Raw genomic sequence first — 16,025 nt, forward strand, 5'->3', positions numbered from 1 at the left:
AATATGTTCTCAGTTACATGCTCATGTGTTGAACCAAACCTCTCACATAGCTCCAGGAAGATGGCCTTCTTTTAGCAGAAGCTCTGGACCCATGTTTGGTCTGGCATAACAATGTAATCCCATCCCTGTGTGCTTGTGGAACTGCTCCAGAAATACAGGTGAGCACAGAGGGAATATAAAGCTGTTAACACCTGCATAGGCTGCCTCTGCTCAGCTATGCCTACATGCAGAGTGAACAATCTCTCCAGCTTCTCAGTCCAACAAGTCACTGCCAGAACACTCTGTCCTACATATCATGCCCTGTATGAACTTCCTGTTACTAAAGTGTGACTTGCATTAATGCAAATATCTGGAAGTGGTCATTGTCCTGAGCTAGATCTATGCCTTGCCCACAGCTGAAATGGATGCTGTGGACAGAAGTCTAGAGCATGCCAAGCCAAAAGTTGTTCATTTTACTCATTTTGAAGGCTTACAGTGCTTCCACACAGGGGCCCATAAAAGACAGACAAGTTCTCCCACAATACACTGCAAAAAATTCCTAGACCATTGAGGTTTACTGCAGTGCTGAAAACCCTGAGATGTACCCACAGGACTCGTAGTGCCTCACACATATCAGCATGGCCTCCAGGGTCGATGAGGCAAGTGTAGTGTGAATCTGCAGTGTGGATGGTCACACCTGGGTTAGCCTAGACTAAGTCCAAGCAAAGTTTGGACCACAGGCCAGATTGGGCCTGCGGCCAACTCCATTTCCCAGCAGCCCCTGGCCACGCTGCTGAGGCCAGTTTTCATGGAGACCCCAGCAGCAGCAGCACAGTGACAGCGCAAGGCCAGGGTTTCCATGCAGACCAGCCCCAGCGGTGCTGGCAGGGAGTGCAGTTGGGCAGGGCGCTGCTCCAGAGCTGGAATCTTGCAGTGGTGACCGCATGGTCCAGGGCCAGGGCAAATCTGCGATCCACTGCCTGCATGCCCTGGGCAGAGGTGTGCAGGCAGAGGATTGTGTCTCTGCCCCAGCTCCAGCCAATGCACCACTGCAAGATCCCAGCCCAGGCCCCACAGCAGCTCCCTGCCCAACCACATGCTCTGCCAGCGCTGCTGAGGGCTGGTCTCCATGGAAACCTATGCCCCATGCTGTCACAGTGCCACTGCTATTGGGGTCTCCATGGAAACTGTCCACAGCGGCATGGGCAGGAGCTCCTGGGAAATGGAATCCAGCCACCTGCCAGATCCACCGTTTTGCCCACCCCTGGCCTACACCCATGCCCAGGTACAAAGCCTTGGGTTAATGTCGGGTACTCTGGCAGGGAATCTCAGTTAAGAGAACAGAAGATGAATGTGCCATGAAGCGCTGACAGATGTGGAAGGGAAAAAAAAGGCCTTTACCAGAAGAAGCAGCACATTAGTTGAACATATATCCGCAGTGTCTGTATAGATCAGGTGCTTCAGTGGGGCTTTTTGGTGCTTTTATCTAATAACTGGTTAAATCAGCTATTAGACAAAATCACCAAAAAAGTCCTGCTGAAGTGCCCAATCTATACAGACATTGGGCCAGCCAGGTCCAACTAACATGATGCCTTTTCTGGGCATGCACTGGGCTTGGTGTGGGGGCAAGAAGAGTTTGAAGTAAAATGTCTCGGTGCGGGGGGAAGGTTTACATCTGTAAGCAGCCATGGAAGGTGAACTCCCTCCAGGTTGGGTTTAAAAATACATTTGCAAGGCAATGGAGATGAAGCTTGGTTAGTATCATGCACATTTAGTAGTACCACCAATATGCTTGGTGCCATCCAGACATGGAAATAGACAAAGTCTTCACTTCCGGAGCTCCCTGTCTTGCCTCTTGCTGCCTGTGTTGTGCCAGTTCTTTAGAAAAAAAACCTCAAGGGCTGAAATGTCAGCACCTTTAATAATCATGACCTAGCACACAATGGATCAGCTGTACAAACAACATCAGAGAATTCCAGCATGGGGTGAGAAATAAGATTTTCTGGAACTTGGGATGCTATCTTTATGTCTACAAGTCTCAGCAGTTTCTATAGCCATAGGAGCAAAAAGTCCTTGGTGTAAACCCACTGAAGACCATAGGACTGCCCCAGATGGAGGTGGGCTCCTTGGTCCACTGGGCACATTGTGAGAAAGAAACAGAGCATATCTTCATGGATATTTCTCCCTCTGCTATGCCTGATCCCTTTCAAGAGTGTTGAATTTAATGCAGTCTCCTGCCCGAGAGAAAGCACTTGTTACAGGATTTCTGTCTCTATGGTTAAAGCCGGATGACAATGGGGAGAGCACATTTGCACAGCCAATGATTCAGTATATTAAAAAGCCTTCCAGGTTCTGTTTCAAAACAAAGAGAACTTGATAAGCCTTTAGACAGCAGCAGCTGCTTACAGGGTGCTGCCTTCCTTCTCGGGGACACCTGCTGAGCCTCTGCCTCTTTAATATTACATTAAAACAATGGCTTTCTGGAGAATGAATTATGCATCTGCAGCACAGTGCTGGCATTCAAGGAGCAAGCTCTTGAGATAGTAGAACGGCTTGCATTCAGGGTGCTGTACAACTGGAGAGAAAAATCTCCACTGGCTGCAGGATTCGTCTCAGCCAAACTGAGGGTGCAGGGGTGGGGATGATTAAATCTATATACCAATAAGCTAAGGAGTAGACAATCTAAGAACATTTTAAGGTATTTGTGCTTACTGCAAACCCACACATTATGTACCGTTTTAAGGCTTAGAGAGTATAGATTTGCACAAAATTCAAAAATCACAAAGTCTGAAAAATGTGAGAAATAAAGAAGCAGCCATAGAAAAAGTAGTATGCAATGCAGTACATACTTGTGTGCCACCTATGAACTCTTAAGCAAGCAGGCTGTGCTAGGGTTTAGTCCACTGTGAGTCTTCACACAAAACAGAACTGTCTTGACACATTAAATCCACTGGATCATCTGACACATTAACACCACCTACTTCAAATAAACCTTGCATGTGTGCCTTTTAAGCATATTTAACTGCAACTGTTTTGTTTTTCTTAATTATTTTGGGGGTTTTTTTTAATAATTTACGCTATAAGTAATGGCTCAAGTTACCACATTTTTATTTCTAATTTATAAATAGCTGATTAAGTGACTATATTTTAATGTTTTAAATATATATTATCTATCTTTACTCTTGCTGTGTTTGCATAAAATATTGAAACAGAAAACCAAGAACAAAAAATCTGCCAGCAGGACATCCATCAGCATGCAAATGGCAAATGCTACCAAGTTGCCACTAAAGTCAGCAGAACAAGCAAGCTGCTGCTGAATATTATGAAAACAAAGAAAATCACTTTATTCATAATGAACTGCACTGTGCAAATAGGAAAAGATGAACAGAAGAAGCAAAGATAAGATGTAGACCCTGTTTGTGCACATTTGGACAATATAACAATTGCACAACGAAAGTCTGTCCAGAGGACACCAGTTTCTTCAATATTTGTGCTTCAGCTACTTTAAATACCATTGCATTTGAGAACAGTGATATGTTGCTAGTTTGTCAGTAGTGTGGTGAAAGACACTTTATTAGTGAGAAAACTGGTGAACACTTCAAAGACATTGCCATAAGGGAAAGTAAATTTGCCAGATTTGCATACACCAGCTTCCCTTGAGAAACTGATTACCCCAGGTAGCGATCTTGCAAAGCACTACCCTCAACAAGATCTGAAGCTACAATAATACAATAGTGTTTGCATCATTTGGAGCAAACATAAATGCCCAGGGAAATCCAGGGCCATACCGCTTTGAAATTTATGGTGCTGTGTATCACACAGTATCATAGACCTATAGCCGCAAGACAATCAAAGGTGGTTATGGTGAACTGTAGGGGCCACTGAAAAAGCACTCAGTGAGAGGATGTCAAGACCTAGAAATGAAGGCCTAAAGCTACGCTTACTACAGGACTTGAATGGAATGCCTTTGAAAGCTGAATGGAAAACTGCAAGAAGTTGAGCAGGAAAAAATGCCAGAACAACTGCCAGCTCTATGACAGACAACGTCATAATCCAGCAAGGGCATCAGAAGTTGCAGCAGTTTTTGCTTCCTATGAGGATGCTTTACCAGCTAACATGCATGTGGTGTTTATCCATGAAATCCTAATCCTGCAAAGCCTTCCCTTGCACTAAAACTACATTGTATTTAGATCCAAATCTTGATCCATTAATGTATCCATTCTTATTTCCTCTTGGCAAGTCTGGCTTTTGTGTTGGCTTAGAATACCAGGAAAACTGATTAAGAGTGCCAAATAAAGTTGCTATGCTTCAGTTTGCATTTTACTGCATCACCAGAAGGCCTCGGTTCAGCTTACTGCATTCACCTGACAAACTGATGCATCAGTACTTTGTGGATGTGCACTGTAGGACAGAGACAAATAATTTGCAATATGTGAAAGAAAACCAAGCTGCACTTTGTGTTGACACTTACATGAAATAAGCAGATGCGCTGCACAGTAGAGCAGAAGGAGAAGATCTAAGAGCAGGAATTGTTACTCTATCCTCAACATTTATTGGTAGGCTAAGGAATATGCAATAAAACTAAAAAGATGGTGCAGAAATCTGGCAAATCAATCTATTCATCACTTTTACTTACAATCCTAAACAGTGTAATATCACTGCCAGCCTCCAGCTTTACCGAAAGGTTGAACACAGACAGTCCTGCTAGCCAGAGGGGTTCTTGCAAAAATAAAAAAAAATCATCAGAATTATCACTGAATGAAAGCGCGCAGCATTTGGTGAAGTTAAGTAATTCATATACATTATCCAGTTTCAGAAAAGAGATTTTCCACATTGTTGCCTGCTGGTGGTGCTTGAAGATCAACACAAAATTCCCAACATAAACAACGTTAAAAGGAAAAATTGCAGCACAGTAGAAGAAAGAAGAGAAGTTGCGAGAACAAATTAAACAAGCTCAAGCTGATCAACAGCGTGGAATATTTGATTGCATTACAATCTAAATCACTTTCTAGCCTTATACTTTCAGAAAGCTCACAGCTGGCACAGAAATTAGGTGTCAAGAGTTAATCAAGAAAGAATCTTATGTATAAGCAAACATTCAACCAACAGTAAATGTTCTTAGTGAAAATTCACTAGCTCCACACTTAGACTGTATGCTATTTCTAGTAATTGCTTTCTCCTCCACTCTCTTCTGGTATCCCTTTAATGGAGGGAAATCCATTGAGCCTACAAGCAGCTGACAGACTATGTGACTAAAGCGAAGAAGCAAAACGGCAGGGCCACAAGCAGCCACTTATATTATATATCTGCAGCCAGCCGTATTGGCCTTTCAGAAATAGCACAGAGAGCTTGTATATAACAAGTATTTTTATTCAAACATCATACAAACCCAGCAATGAGAAGATTATGCTGCCAAAATCAGTTCTGCTCTGCAATCTAGAGCCCCAACCTTCAAACCTGAAGACTGACCTTTGGCACCTGGAGCTACACCCTACATCCTCACTTAGCAGGGACAGCGACACCACAGTCCTACTGAGGAGGATTTAACAGTCATCTCAACTTGTTTCTTATAACCCATTGGGTTTAAGCAACTTTGGATACAAGCATTACTTATTAATTATTACTATTATTTAGAAATAAGCATAGATTACAGCATCAGTGGCTTGTGCAGGCAGAAATCTTCCTATAAACCCTGAAGTGCTGATAATCTGTTAAATTTTCATTCCAAATAAAGCCCGATGCTCAGGAGTAGTCATGCATCGATAACAGGTCTTCACAACAGAATCTTACTATGTTTGGGACTCACAAATATGAGCGAAACTTTGTTTCCAACATGCCTAATCAAAAAATGCCAACCCAGTTCAAATTCCATGTGTTAGAAAATAATTATTAACAGCCTGGTCATCGCAGATAACCTAAAAATCAAGATTCGAATATAGAAACAATTTAGGTAAAAATTTAGAATAACGAATAAATCTGAGGAAATTATAAACTGCTTGTGCAGCATTAAAGACAGGAAATTTATGTTGCCCATATGGAAAAGATTAGTCCTTTAGTTTTAAGTATTAGTATCTCCACTTCAGATATTGGGAAAATGTGCCACAGGGAGATTAAATTACTTGCCCCAAGTTACAAAGTGACTCAGTAGGGAAGTACTTCAACAATAATAATGGATTTCACCTCACAATAGGAAAATCTTACCCTCACTTTGTAGATGAGGATCTGAGGCACAAACAGGCGAAGTAACTTGCCCATGAAATCAGTGGCAGAGCTGGGAATTAAAGCCTTATTTTAACCAATCCTTCCTTGCAGGGTAGGAATAAAGCTCCACAACTTGCTTTCATTTGGCACTGCTGCACCGAGATAGAACTCTGTTAACCTTTAGGCATCTGAATGGCAGTTTTCGAGCTGCGCAAGGGGTGTTTTTGCCATTCAGGTGCAGGTTGTGACATTGCTTCTCTCTACGCCCTCCATCTCTACACAGCACCTTGCTCCTGCTTCTGGGGAGCAGGCAGCTTGGATTACTTTACCTCTTGAGCTGAAATCATTGTTGTCCTCTCACCAGTACAGGCATGGTTCACTGAGCAGGAAAGCAGCGTGTTGCCAGCACTCCCACCCAAACACTGTGCTGCTTGGCAGCGCTGGGCTCGCTGGCACCTGGGTCATGGAGCCCTGTGGAGGCAGTGGCCTGAAGCCCACACAGCCTGTAGGCTTGATAATACCAGACACTGCTTATATTTTAGCAATGTGAATGGCAAAGCCTTGCGCTGGAGCCGCATGGCTTCCTAAACTGTTTACTTTATGATGAATGTGTCTCCCAGGTGCCCGTGCCAAGCCCTTGTATAGTGTTTGGACTAGAAGAGAGCTATGCACTGCTTCCTGCCCTTTCTGCTCTTTTGAACAGCAGACTGCAGCACCCCACAGCCAGTATCTAATCTCCATCCCAGCTTGCCCAGTACTAAGCTCCAATCGTGTTGCCAAATGCCAACCTGTACTTCAGCCCCATTGATGGGTGCTTGGTTGTGCTGGAATGCACCTTGTGGACTTTGACGCTGGTTTCTGGTGAGAGGAGTCAGACACCAGCTTCAGAAACTGAACTTCCTGTGCACAGAACTGCAATACCTTAGGGAGCAACAAGACAAATTTAACCCAGCCCCGATGATCTGTTCTGGTTTCTCTACGTCGTCCACCAAAGGAAGGGGAAAGGTAGCTCCCAGACCTCCCCAGAGACAGGACTAGCATTGGTATTACACTTCCACTTGGTCCCCATCCCATCTATGCACAACAGTGGGCCATGCTGCCGCTCAGAACTGTATTACACTGTAGGGAAGTTTTGGCCCCCTTCCTAAAAGATCACAATGGCTACTCCAAAACTCTCCCAGGCCCAGCCCTGGCCAACCACAGGCAGAACTGGAAGCAAGGTTCCTCTCGCAGAAGCTCTCTCACTTGCTCCCTTCACTGAACATACCCTCTCTCACATACACAAAGAAGGGAGCAACATATCCCCAGGAGTCAGGGGGAGAAGGCAACAGTTATGGGGAATGTAACATGGCCAGGAGCCCCTGTATTTTAATTCTGACTTTGGCACTGACTCCCCTTTGTCTCCGTCAGGATGGAGTTCTGCATTTCCCAGCCCCTGACCATGTTATGGCGCCCTGTGAGAGTCGTCATTTTTGTACAGGTTTCTGCCGCCAACTATGGTTTTAAGTATCCACGCTTAATATTCTATATACTACGTTGGCTACTATGGTATACAGTTTTGAGTAACCATGGTTTTTTGTGGCCACACATCAGCCCGCCACCTGCCATTTTCCCCCTAAGCCTTTTGTCTTGCCATCCTGTCAGGAACCTAACCCCAGCGGTTGGCGAGGGAAACCTGTACTGTGGTAGAGTGACGGTACTTGACCATCACCAGAACTGCTCTTCCCAGCTAGCAGCCAGAGAGATGCTGTCAGTGGTAGCTGTTCCCTGTGTCTGCTGCACATAGTATTTCCCCATAAACTTCATTTGCTGATCACACCAGCAACACTCGTAAATGCGTGAGTGAATGCATTCCCTATTTTTTAAAGTAACACTTGTCTGGCTTGTCTGCTAGAAACAGAAACTGCTCCTCAGTCACCCAGGTTTGAGGTCCTCTAAGTCTATGGCTGTGCTAGTACTGGGCATGCTTGGCAATAAAACGTACATTATTCGTTTTTTGAATTAAGGAAGAAAAGGAAATGAAATTTCTTTTCCCCCTTGGTATCAATAGACAGATAAAATCAATAGGAGCTTTTATGCTCTCAATGGTTTTCAGGATTTGGCTATCTTAGAAGCCAAGTACTCAGCACTATTCAGGATTTGGACCATAAACACTGGACAGGATGCAGAGAGAGACAAACATATCTCACCCAAAAGAGCATGCAAATGCTGTTTAATTCATTAACACAGAGCAGGCAAAAAAAGGCACACCAAGTCTGTCACTGAGGTTGAAATGTGGAAGGGCTTCTGAAAGAGTCACGGGTTTTAGAGACAAACTGGAAAGAAGAAATTGTTGTTGCTCGTGACCTTGATAGCTGGTGAAGGGAAATGTTTGGGTATATCTGTAAGAGGTCGATGGGACATGTCTGGTCAGGATTGCAGAGAATGGTCATTTATTACCCAATAGTAAAGAAATTTTGACGCCTGTTCGCTGAGTGCTTCTGTTAAAATTTTTAAAGTTCTGGGTTTTACAGATATCTGACATGGAGGGCTAAAATTATGTCATAGCCTGTGACCCAGGAAAGAATTTCACTAGACATGGCTGTGGGAGGGAGTTAAGCAGCAAAAACAGGCCATAAAGCTCTTGCTTTGCAGTTCCCTTTTAAAGGGGACAGGTAGATGGGGATGGCAGGTTGGTACAAACAGGAACAAAGACATGATGCCAAGAATGGAGAAAAGACAAAGCAAGGTAACCATGGCTCTCATCAGCACAGCTGGAACCAGATCGACAGAAGAAAGGAGGTGGTGTTGTCAAGGTGGGCAGGGTAAAGTGAGAGGAGGACTGGCTTGGGGCAAGCACAAACTCAGACGTAATTTAGAACAATCCTGCCCAAGCCCTGGGATATGCACTACAGGGGACAATCCTACAATGATCCCTGTGGCACCAAGTTGAAGCAGGATGACCTCATGGGTGAGGCACAGGTTTGAGAGCCAGAAGATCTGAGTTTAAGTTTTAACTTGTGTAAACTCAAGCAAGACTCCATCCACAGAACTGAATTGGGAGATGGGGACCTTGTTCCTGCCCCTTGCTAGCTCCACAGTGGATTGACCTTTCCAGGTCAATCATGATATCTATCCCTCCACCTTTCTACTAATGAGGTTAGTCCCCTGGCCTCCCCCTCTCTAGACCTGACAGCCCAGTCCTTTGCTCCTCAGGCATTTCAAGTCCTGTCGGGCAGTACTCACCCAACCCTGCTCCTGCTGGCTTGTTATATGTGTTTCTGTCTACAGACTTGGAAAACAGTGCGTAAGGATGGATCCAGTGGAGTCGGATGGACGCAACGGAGCCTGAAGCTACTCTCACTTGAATGCAACTGCACAATCATTCAGTGCCTTTCAACAATCACATTTGCTTACTGGAAAAAGCACCCTCTTTCCTCAGACTACAGTAAAACCCCTTTACACACAACATGCCTGCTGCAGAGGGATGTAGCAGGGATGTCTAATATGACTGGATGGAGATACTCAGAACTCCCAGGAGCCCAGCTTCCCTCAAACAGTCTGGAGAGAAACTCAGCTAGTTCAGTCACTGTGGAGCAGGGATTTAGGCTCTCCTATTTGATTTTGGCACCTCCCCACCCAGTCTCCCCAGAAAGTGGAGTAGTTAGAAGCAGTGCAGAACGGTAGGGAGTGAGAGAGCAAATTGAACCTCTCAAAAGGTCTGTTTTAAATGTAGTGTGTGTTGGAGGCTGGGGAGTGCCATCAGGGATGTGGCCCAGGTACCACCAGGGTACTTGCACATTGAGGGAGTGAGGTTTGGCATGCTGCAAACTGAAGATATGTGTATTGTTACTGACTTACTAAGGACAAGAGACCTGTCGTCATTAGCTAAGCTGACCTTTGCAGTGCTGGAAAGCCCAAGTCATACACAGCCCTCCATAGCTGGTACTGCAAGCGCAGTGCCCTTTCAAGGGTTCTTCCCAGTTATTCACAGTTCCTCATAGCTGCACAAGGTTGGGCGCTAAGCCACACCACTAACACTGCTCCCACGACGTTTGGGAAGGCCCGATCTTTCCACAGCTATAGGAACTGCATGGCCAAGGTGGCTGCTGAGGGCACTGGGGCAACTGCCTGCTCCCATTGCTCATTGAGGCTCAGCTTGCTTTTCTGCCCACTCAAGGGCACAGGAGGCAACAGCATTGGCCACATAACTAAGGGAGGAACTAACCCAAGCCCTCACACCAGCTCTTTCTGTGGCCATTGGGAGGACGTGTAGTCTAAATGGTTCAAACTCAGATGCTCAGTCCATTCCCAGGGACACCACCCAGGAGATTTAATGATATATCTCTGTGTCTGGGAGTGTTAGCTGTAACCTCATCTCTTGCCTCCCTAAAACAGCAACTTTGTCCTATCACAAAGAGGTGGGGGGCTGTAATGTAGCGAATGCCTAAACGCCCTTCAGTGCGTGCTTGCAGCAAGCTAAGCTGGGCAAAACTCTGTAGAAAGCACACACCAGGGCAGCCTTGGCACTTCCTGCCTGGAGGGGTTGTCCAGTTCCTCAGTGCCAGCCTCAAACTGCCGAAAAGGACATCCAGAAACAGGGCCTGGCCCTCCCGCTCTCTCTTTTTAGGCTCTGACTACAAAAACACTCCCACCCACACAATTTGTGAAGTTGGGACACAAGTAGTAGGTGTCTGTCTGTCCCCAGCACAGGTTGGAAAGAGGGAGGAGAAAAACCCTGTGTCCTTTTGTGGACTTCTGCACATGTGCACATATATGCTCCCCTTAACACCTAGAGCAAGCACCTGGATCAAAACACTGATTACATCTAGATAATAATTTAACTGTAATAATTCTCTTTTCCTTTCTTTCTCTCTAACAGATATACACTCTGTTATCACAAGTCTTAGAGCTTTCTGAATATGTATATGCACACACATGTACTCAGACACACATGTATATAAGCTTTGATCTCCACAGAATTTAAAGTCATCACTACAAAATCAGACCAAACAAATGGAAGTGGGTTTCCTTAGCTCTCTATCTCATGTTGTGACTTCTCTAATTCTAATGGCGTGGTCTCTTATTCAGTACCACCCTGACTAGAAACACAGTAGCAGCTGGTGAAAAGGAGAATTTTCATTTGTTAAAAATCCTTTGTTCCACTTTAAATCACCTATTAAAACCTATGATTCTGCTTCTTAATTTTTCCTTGGAGCCCACATCCATTCAAGTAATGGATTGGGGAAGACAGCCTCAGGGTTGGTATGAGGATGTGCCTGCTATAACCACTTTGATAGGTACATTAAACAGATCTTGTGGAACTGATGGTTGATCCCGCTAGGAGAAGTAATCATTCTCCTCAGTGCAGAATCTGTGTCCAGACTGAAGGCTAGGTAATTAATATTACAATACAGAAATAAGCAGTAGAACAAGGGAAATAATATATAGAACACAATTTTAATGGAATTCCTCATACAGAAGTCTAAAGCAATGCTAATTTTTATAATGCTAGAGGCAAAAGGCTCTCAAAGACAGCTATACGTCTATCTGAATGCAAGACAATTATGTTGCCAGGGAAGCACACACGGCTACTCTGAATGGAAACATCACAACCACCAAAAACCTATGTGAAATCATGCATTCATCTCTCCCAGTGCAGGAAAGATGCAAGGAGGAAATGTTTTCTTTCAGCTTTGCATTGTTATCTGTTGTAGGTTATCAACTCAGTTCAGACAAACACGCAAGTCCTTTTTGTTAAGGCAAATGAAAATGATAGAGTATTTTTCAGAAGCATACCTAACTCATATAAAAAATACCTGTTTGTTTGGTTTTTTGTTCTCCAATAAGAGATCAATATGCGTAGCAGAAAATGCATGCAGCCTTTAAAGTTAAGCGTTCTCCTGATTAGTCAGCTTGCTGAATGTAAAATGCAGAATAATATACATTGGAATCTTAAATAAAAAATGCACAGATCATAATAAAACCCTTTTTGCTAACCAAACTGAAGCACGAATAGACCCTTTCCTTTTGCATGTTAATACAGAATAAATCCTTTCCCATGACTGCAAGTTAGACAACACAACAAACTAAAAATATCATGACTTACCCTTTCGGAGACACTTGCTTTTCTTAAGATATTTGGCAGTGAAAAATGGCATAGCTGCAATATCAAGGTTTCAGTCAAAGCTAACCTTATATTACCAAGTGCTAAGAGCAATATGACTGGACCAAAGAGAGAAAGCAAATTATTACAGTGGATCTTTAAAATGCTCAATGATGAGCAAAGGGAATTCAGACTCGGATAAAGTATGCCAAGTTGCACGGCAGAATTGCAGCTATCTTTCTGCTCATTAGCACTGCTGTTCGTGTTATTTAAAGTGTGCTCCGGGGAAATGAGGACAATTTCCATGACAATATGTACAGTATCATATAAGGAGGAAGCATTTTTTCAGGCAGAACTTCTGCATTACTCAGCTGCCACAGCAACCAGAGATATGGGGGGGAGGGGGAGATGACATCAGGTTTGAGAAGTGTAAAAATTAAGCCTATTAACCACCTCTTGTCTAGAGTGGAAAACATGCCACCATAAGTCTTCATGCCATGACACTGGGGTACCTAGGGCTCTTTGTTCTTAGCAATCTCTCCATGCAGGAAGGGATATCAAATGGTTACAGGACAGAGCTGAGAAACAGCCAATTGAGGTTCAATTTCTGACTTTGCCAGTTTGCTCTGTGCGCTCTGTGTGCATCTCCATGCCTCAGTTTCTTCATCTTTAAAATGGAAATAATACTGCTGCCCCAACTCATGGGTTTCCTGTGTTGTTTAGTTCATTTATCTTCATGAAGGCTTTGGGAATCTCTGGGGCTACTGGAGTACAAATCATTAACAATAAATCCATGGGGTTTACTCTCCATCATGTCATTTGTTTCCATCCAAAATCTAACCCTCTAAATAAAAGGCCACTTACATGCTTTTTTTTTGTCCTCTCTCAACCTAAGTCCTATATCTTAAAATCTAAAAGACTGAAGCTTTATTCTCACCATCCCCCATGGACACTCAAACCATCTCTTTCTAGAAAAAAGGGACAGTGCATGTTTCTCCCTCCCACAACCTGCCCCATCCATCTACCTGGTACTCACTAGACCTGATGGCCTCTCCCTGGGACACAACATCCTCCTCATAGCTTCAGTCACAGAGTAAATGTCAACTCCAAGGAGAGGCAAGGTGGCCATGGGATTGATTGTGATCTAGAGCAAGTCTTCTAACTTCTCTGGTCCTCAGTATCCTACCTATCAGAATGAGCAGACTAATACTGACTTGTCTACAGGAAATACCACTTCCTGGTCTCCTTGCTGAAAAGTACTATATAAATGCTAAGGGTTTCCAAGGACAGAGATTCCACAACTGCTCTAGGCAGCCTGTTTCAATGCTTAACCACCCTCATAGTCAGAAAGTTCTTCCTAATTTCCAAGCTACATTTCCTCCACTGCAGTCTGTGACCATTGTCCCTAGTCCTGGCCCCCACAGCCACAGAGTCTATTTCCATCTCCTTTATAATCAACCTTCGGGTATTTGAAGATTGGTAATAAATCCCTTCTCAGTCTTCTCTTCTCCACACTAAATAATCCTAGTTCTTCCAACCTTTCCTTGAATGCAGAGGAACATCAGGGCAGCTGTGACCCACCAGGCAGCACTAGCAGCCACTGTGCTGACAGCGGCGCGATCAGCCACCATGGCAGCAATACCTATTTTTGAGCCCCCCTACAAATGTAGCACCTGTGGCTGTTTCCCTGGTAACCCCTGATCCCTAGTTATGCTGCTGCTTATATGCCATGTTTCTCAGGCTTCAAAACATGTTGTCACTCTCCTCTGGACTCTTTCTAAAATGTCCACATACTTTTTGAAGTGTGGGGCCCGAAAGTGGACACAGCACTCCAGGTGTGGTCTCACTATCTGTGAATAGAGTAGAAGGGTCACTTCCCTTGATTTGCAAGTGACACTCCCTGTTAAGACAACCAAGTATGCTGCTGGCCTTTTTTGTAACAAAATCACACCCTTGGTTCATATTCAGCTTACACTCCTCTGTAACCCTTCAGTTCTTTTCTGCAGTACTGCAGCCTAGTCGATCATTCCCACGTCTGTATGTATATGTAATTATTCTGTCATGAGTGTAGGACTTTGCATTTGTCCTTGCTGAATTTCATCTGGTTGATTGCAGACAATTTTTCCAGTTTATTCAGGACATTCTGTATATTTGCTCTGCCCTCCAGAGTATCTGCAACTCTACCCAACTTGGTGTCTGTCACCTGCAAATTTGCTAAGAGTACACTCAGTCCCATCATCCAAAACATTAATGAAACTGTCAAAGAGACCCCCAGGGACACCCACTTAATGCCTCTTCCCAACTAGACACTGAGCCTTTGATGACCGAACTATGGTCCATTTAGACCAAGCACCTGGAGGTGGAAGCATCTGGTACCTATTATCAACCTCAACAGCCAAAATCACCCTAAGGACCCTCCTGTCCAGAGTGGAAAGGCAGAAGACCTGTAGGAAGCCATTCTCAAACACAGCACAAATTCCATATAACCCATATCTTTGGATACTCATTACAGAAGCAGACAGCTAATGCTAGCCCTCTGGATCTGTTTGCTCTTCTTATGTATTATATACCAAAATCAAGTTTCAGGATCTCAGGAAAAACCTTGTGGTGAGAAATTTGAATATATTCCTGTTGTTTCAGCATATCTTCCTGATGTTGCAGCAGGATCCTGAGTCTGGGGGAGCCTGAAGTGCTGAAGATGGGTTTATTGTCCCTATACTTGTAGTTTCATAGTTAGTAAGGTCGGAAGGGACCTGAGCAGATTATCAAGTCTGACGTCCTGCCATGGCAGTAAAGAGCACTGGGGTCAAATGACCCCAGCAAGGTGTTCATCTAGCCAGCAAGGTGTTCATCTCGTCAGACTATAGGACAGACTATCCTGGAACACAGCATTAGTTTAGGCAGAATCCCACAACTAGGGGCAGCCCACTGTCCCCCGCTTCCTAGATGAAAAATCCAGCCTTTCATTATTAGACACATCTCACAACACCCATTGTGTTAAGATCAGATCATATGCAACAATGGTAATGTCTCCCTTAGGACTAATGAAGATACTGAGATGTGTGCTGGACTGAGGTTGTCTATTAGTCTATCAGTCTTCCTGTACCAGTTTTAAACTGGGAACTACTCTAGTTCCCCGCTTTGCTTCTTCATAGGTACAGACTGACCCAATACCTTCAGCCACAATGGCTTTTATACAAGAATAACTAAAAGTAAAGTTTTTCTGAAAGAGAGCACCATGCATACATCTGCCATAAGCTTTGAGAACAGGATGTCTGATGAACTTTGTACATGGACACTAGTTGCTTAGAAATGTAAAGGTATAGTACACCTCTCTCCCCAAAAGCACTAGTTTCATAGCTACATAAAACACAATACACACAATCCATTGACAGCATTTCCAGGCTCTTTATCACTGAAATAAAGGAGCTCCCCACAAAGTGTTTTTAAAGTATTTTTATCTCACTGCATCATTGTGCTGTCATGCAGTACTACTATCTCAGCCATACAGAGGAAAGACTGAGCATGAAGTTACATGTTCCACTTAGACTAGGCACATAAAATGTGAGGGTCCGCACATTTAAGTTTGTTAACTTAAGCTAAGTGTCCTCTGAGTATCTCTAAGTTACGCCATTTCAGGCAAGGATTAACCCTAGGCCATGCTCAGGGTTAGGGTCAGGGTTAGGATTAGCTCATGTTAGGGTAACTTCAGTCTGCTCCATGGAGATGAAATGAGCAATTTGCAGTCCTCCAGCATCCC

The 16,025-nt window shown here is 44.1% G+C and overlaps 1 protein-coding gene across 6 annotated transcripts in view; it reads right to left on the reverse strand.

Moving 5' to 3' along the window:
• The window catches only part of ARHGAP22 (Rho GTPase activating protein 22), a 368,091-nt gene that overhangs the window by 147,180 nt on the left and 204,886 nt on the right, over positions 1 to 16,025 (reverse strand). The window contains exon 1 of one of the 6 annotated variants that reach the window (XM_019502552.1): positions 12,269 to 12,506. The exons of the other annotated variants lie outside the window; for them this stretch is intronic. Coding sequence (XP_019358097.1) covers positions 12,269 to 12,320 — 52 coding nt within the window. The 5' untranslated portion in view covers positions 12,321 to 12,506. Of the gene's footprint in view, positions 1 to 12,268; positions 12,507 to 16,025 lie in introns of those variants that run through there. 6 annotated transcript variants of the gene reach the window in all.

The sequence above is a fragment of the Gavialis gangeticus genome, unplaced genomic scaffold, assembly GCF_001723915.1.
Source record: "Gavialis gangeticus isolate Ggan-Ray unplaced genomic scaffold, GavGan_comp1, whole genome shotgun sequence".
NCBI classification, from domain to species: Eukaryota; Metazoa; Chordata; order Crocodylia; family Gavialidae; genus Gavialis; species Gavialis gangeticus.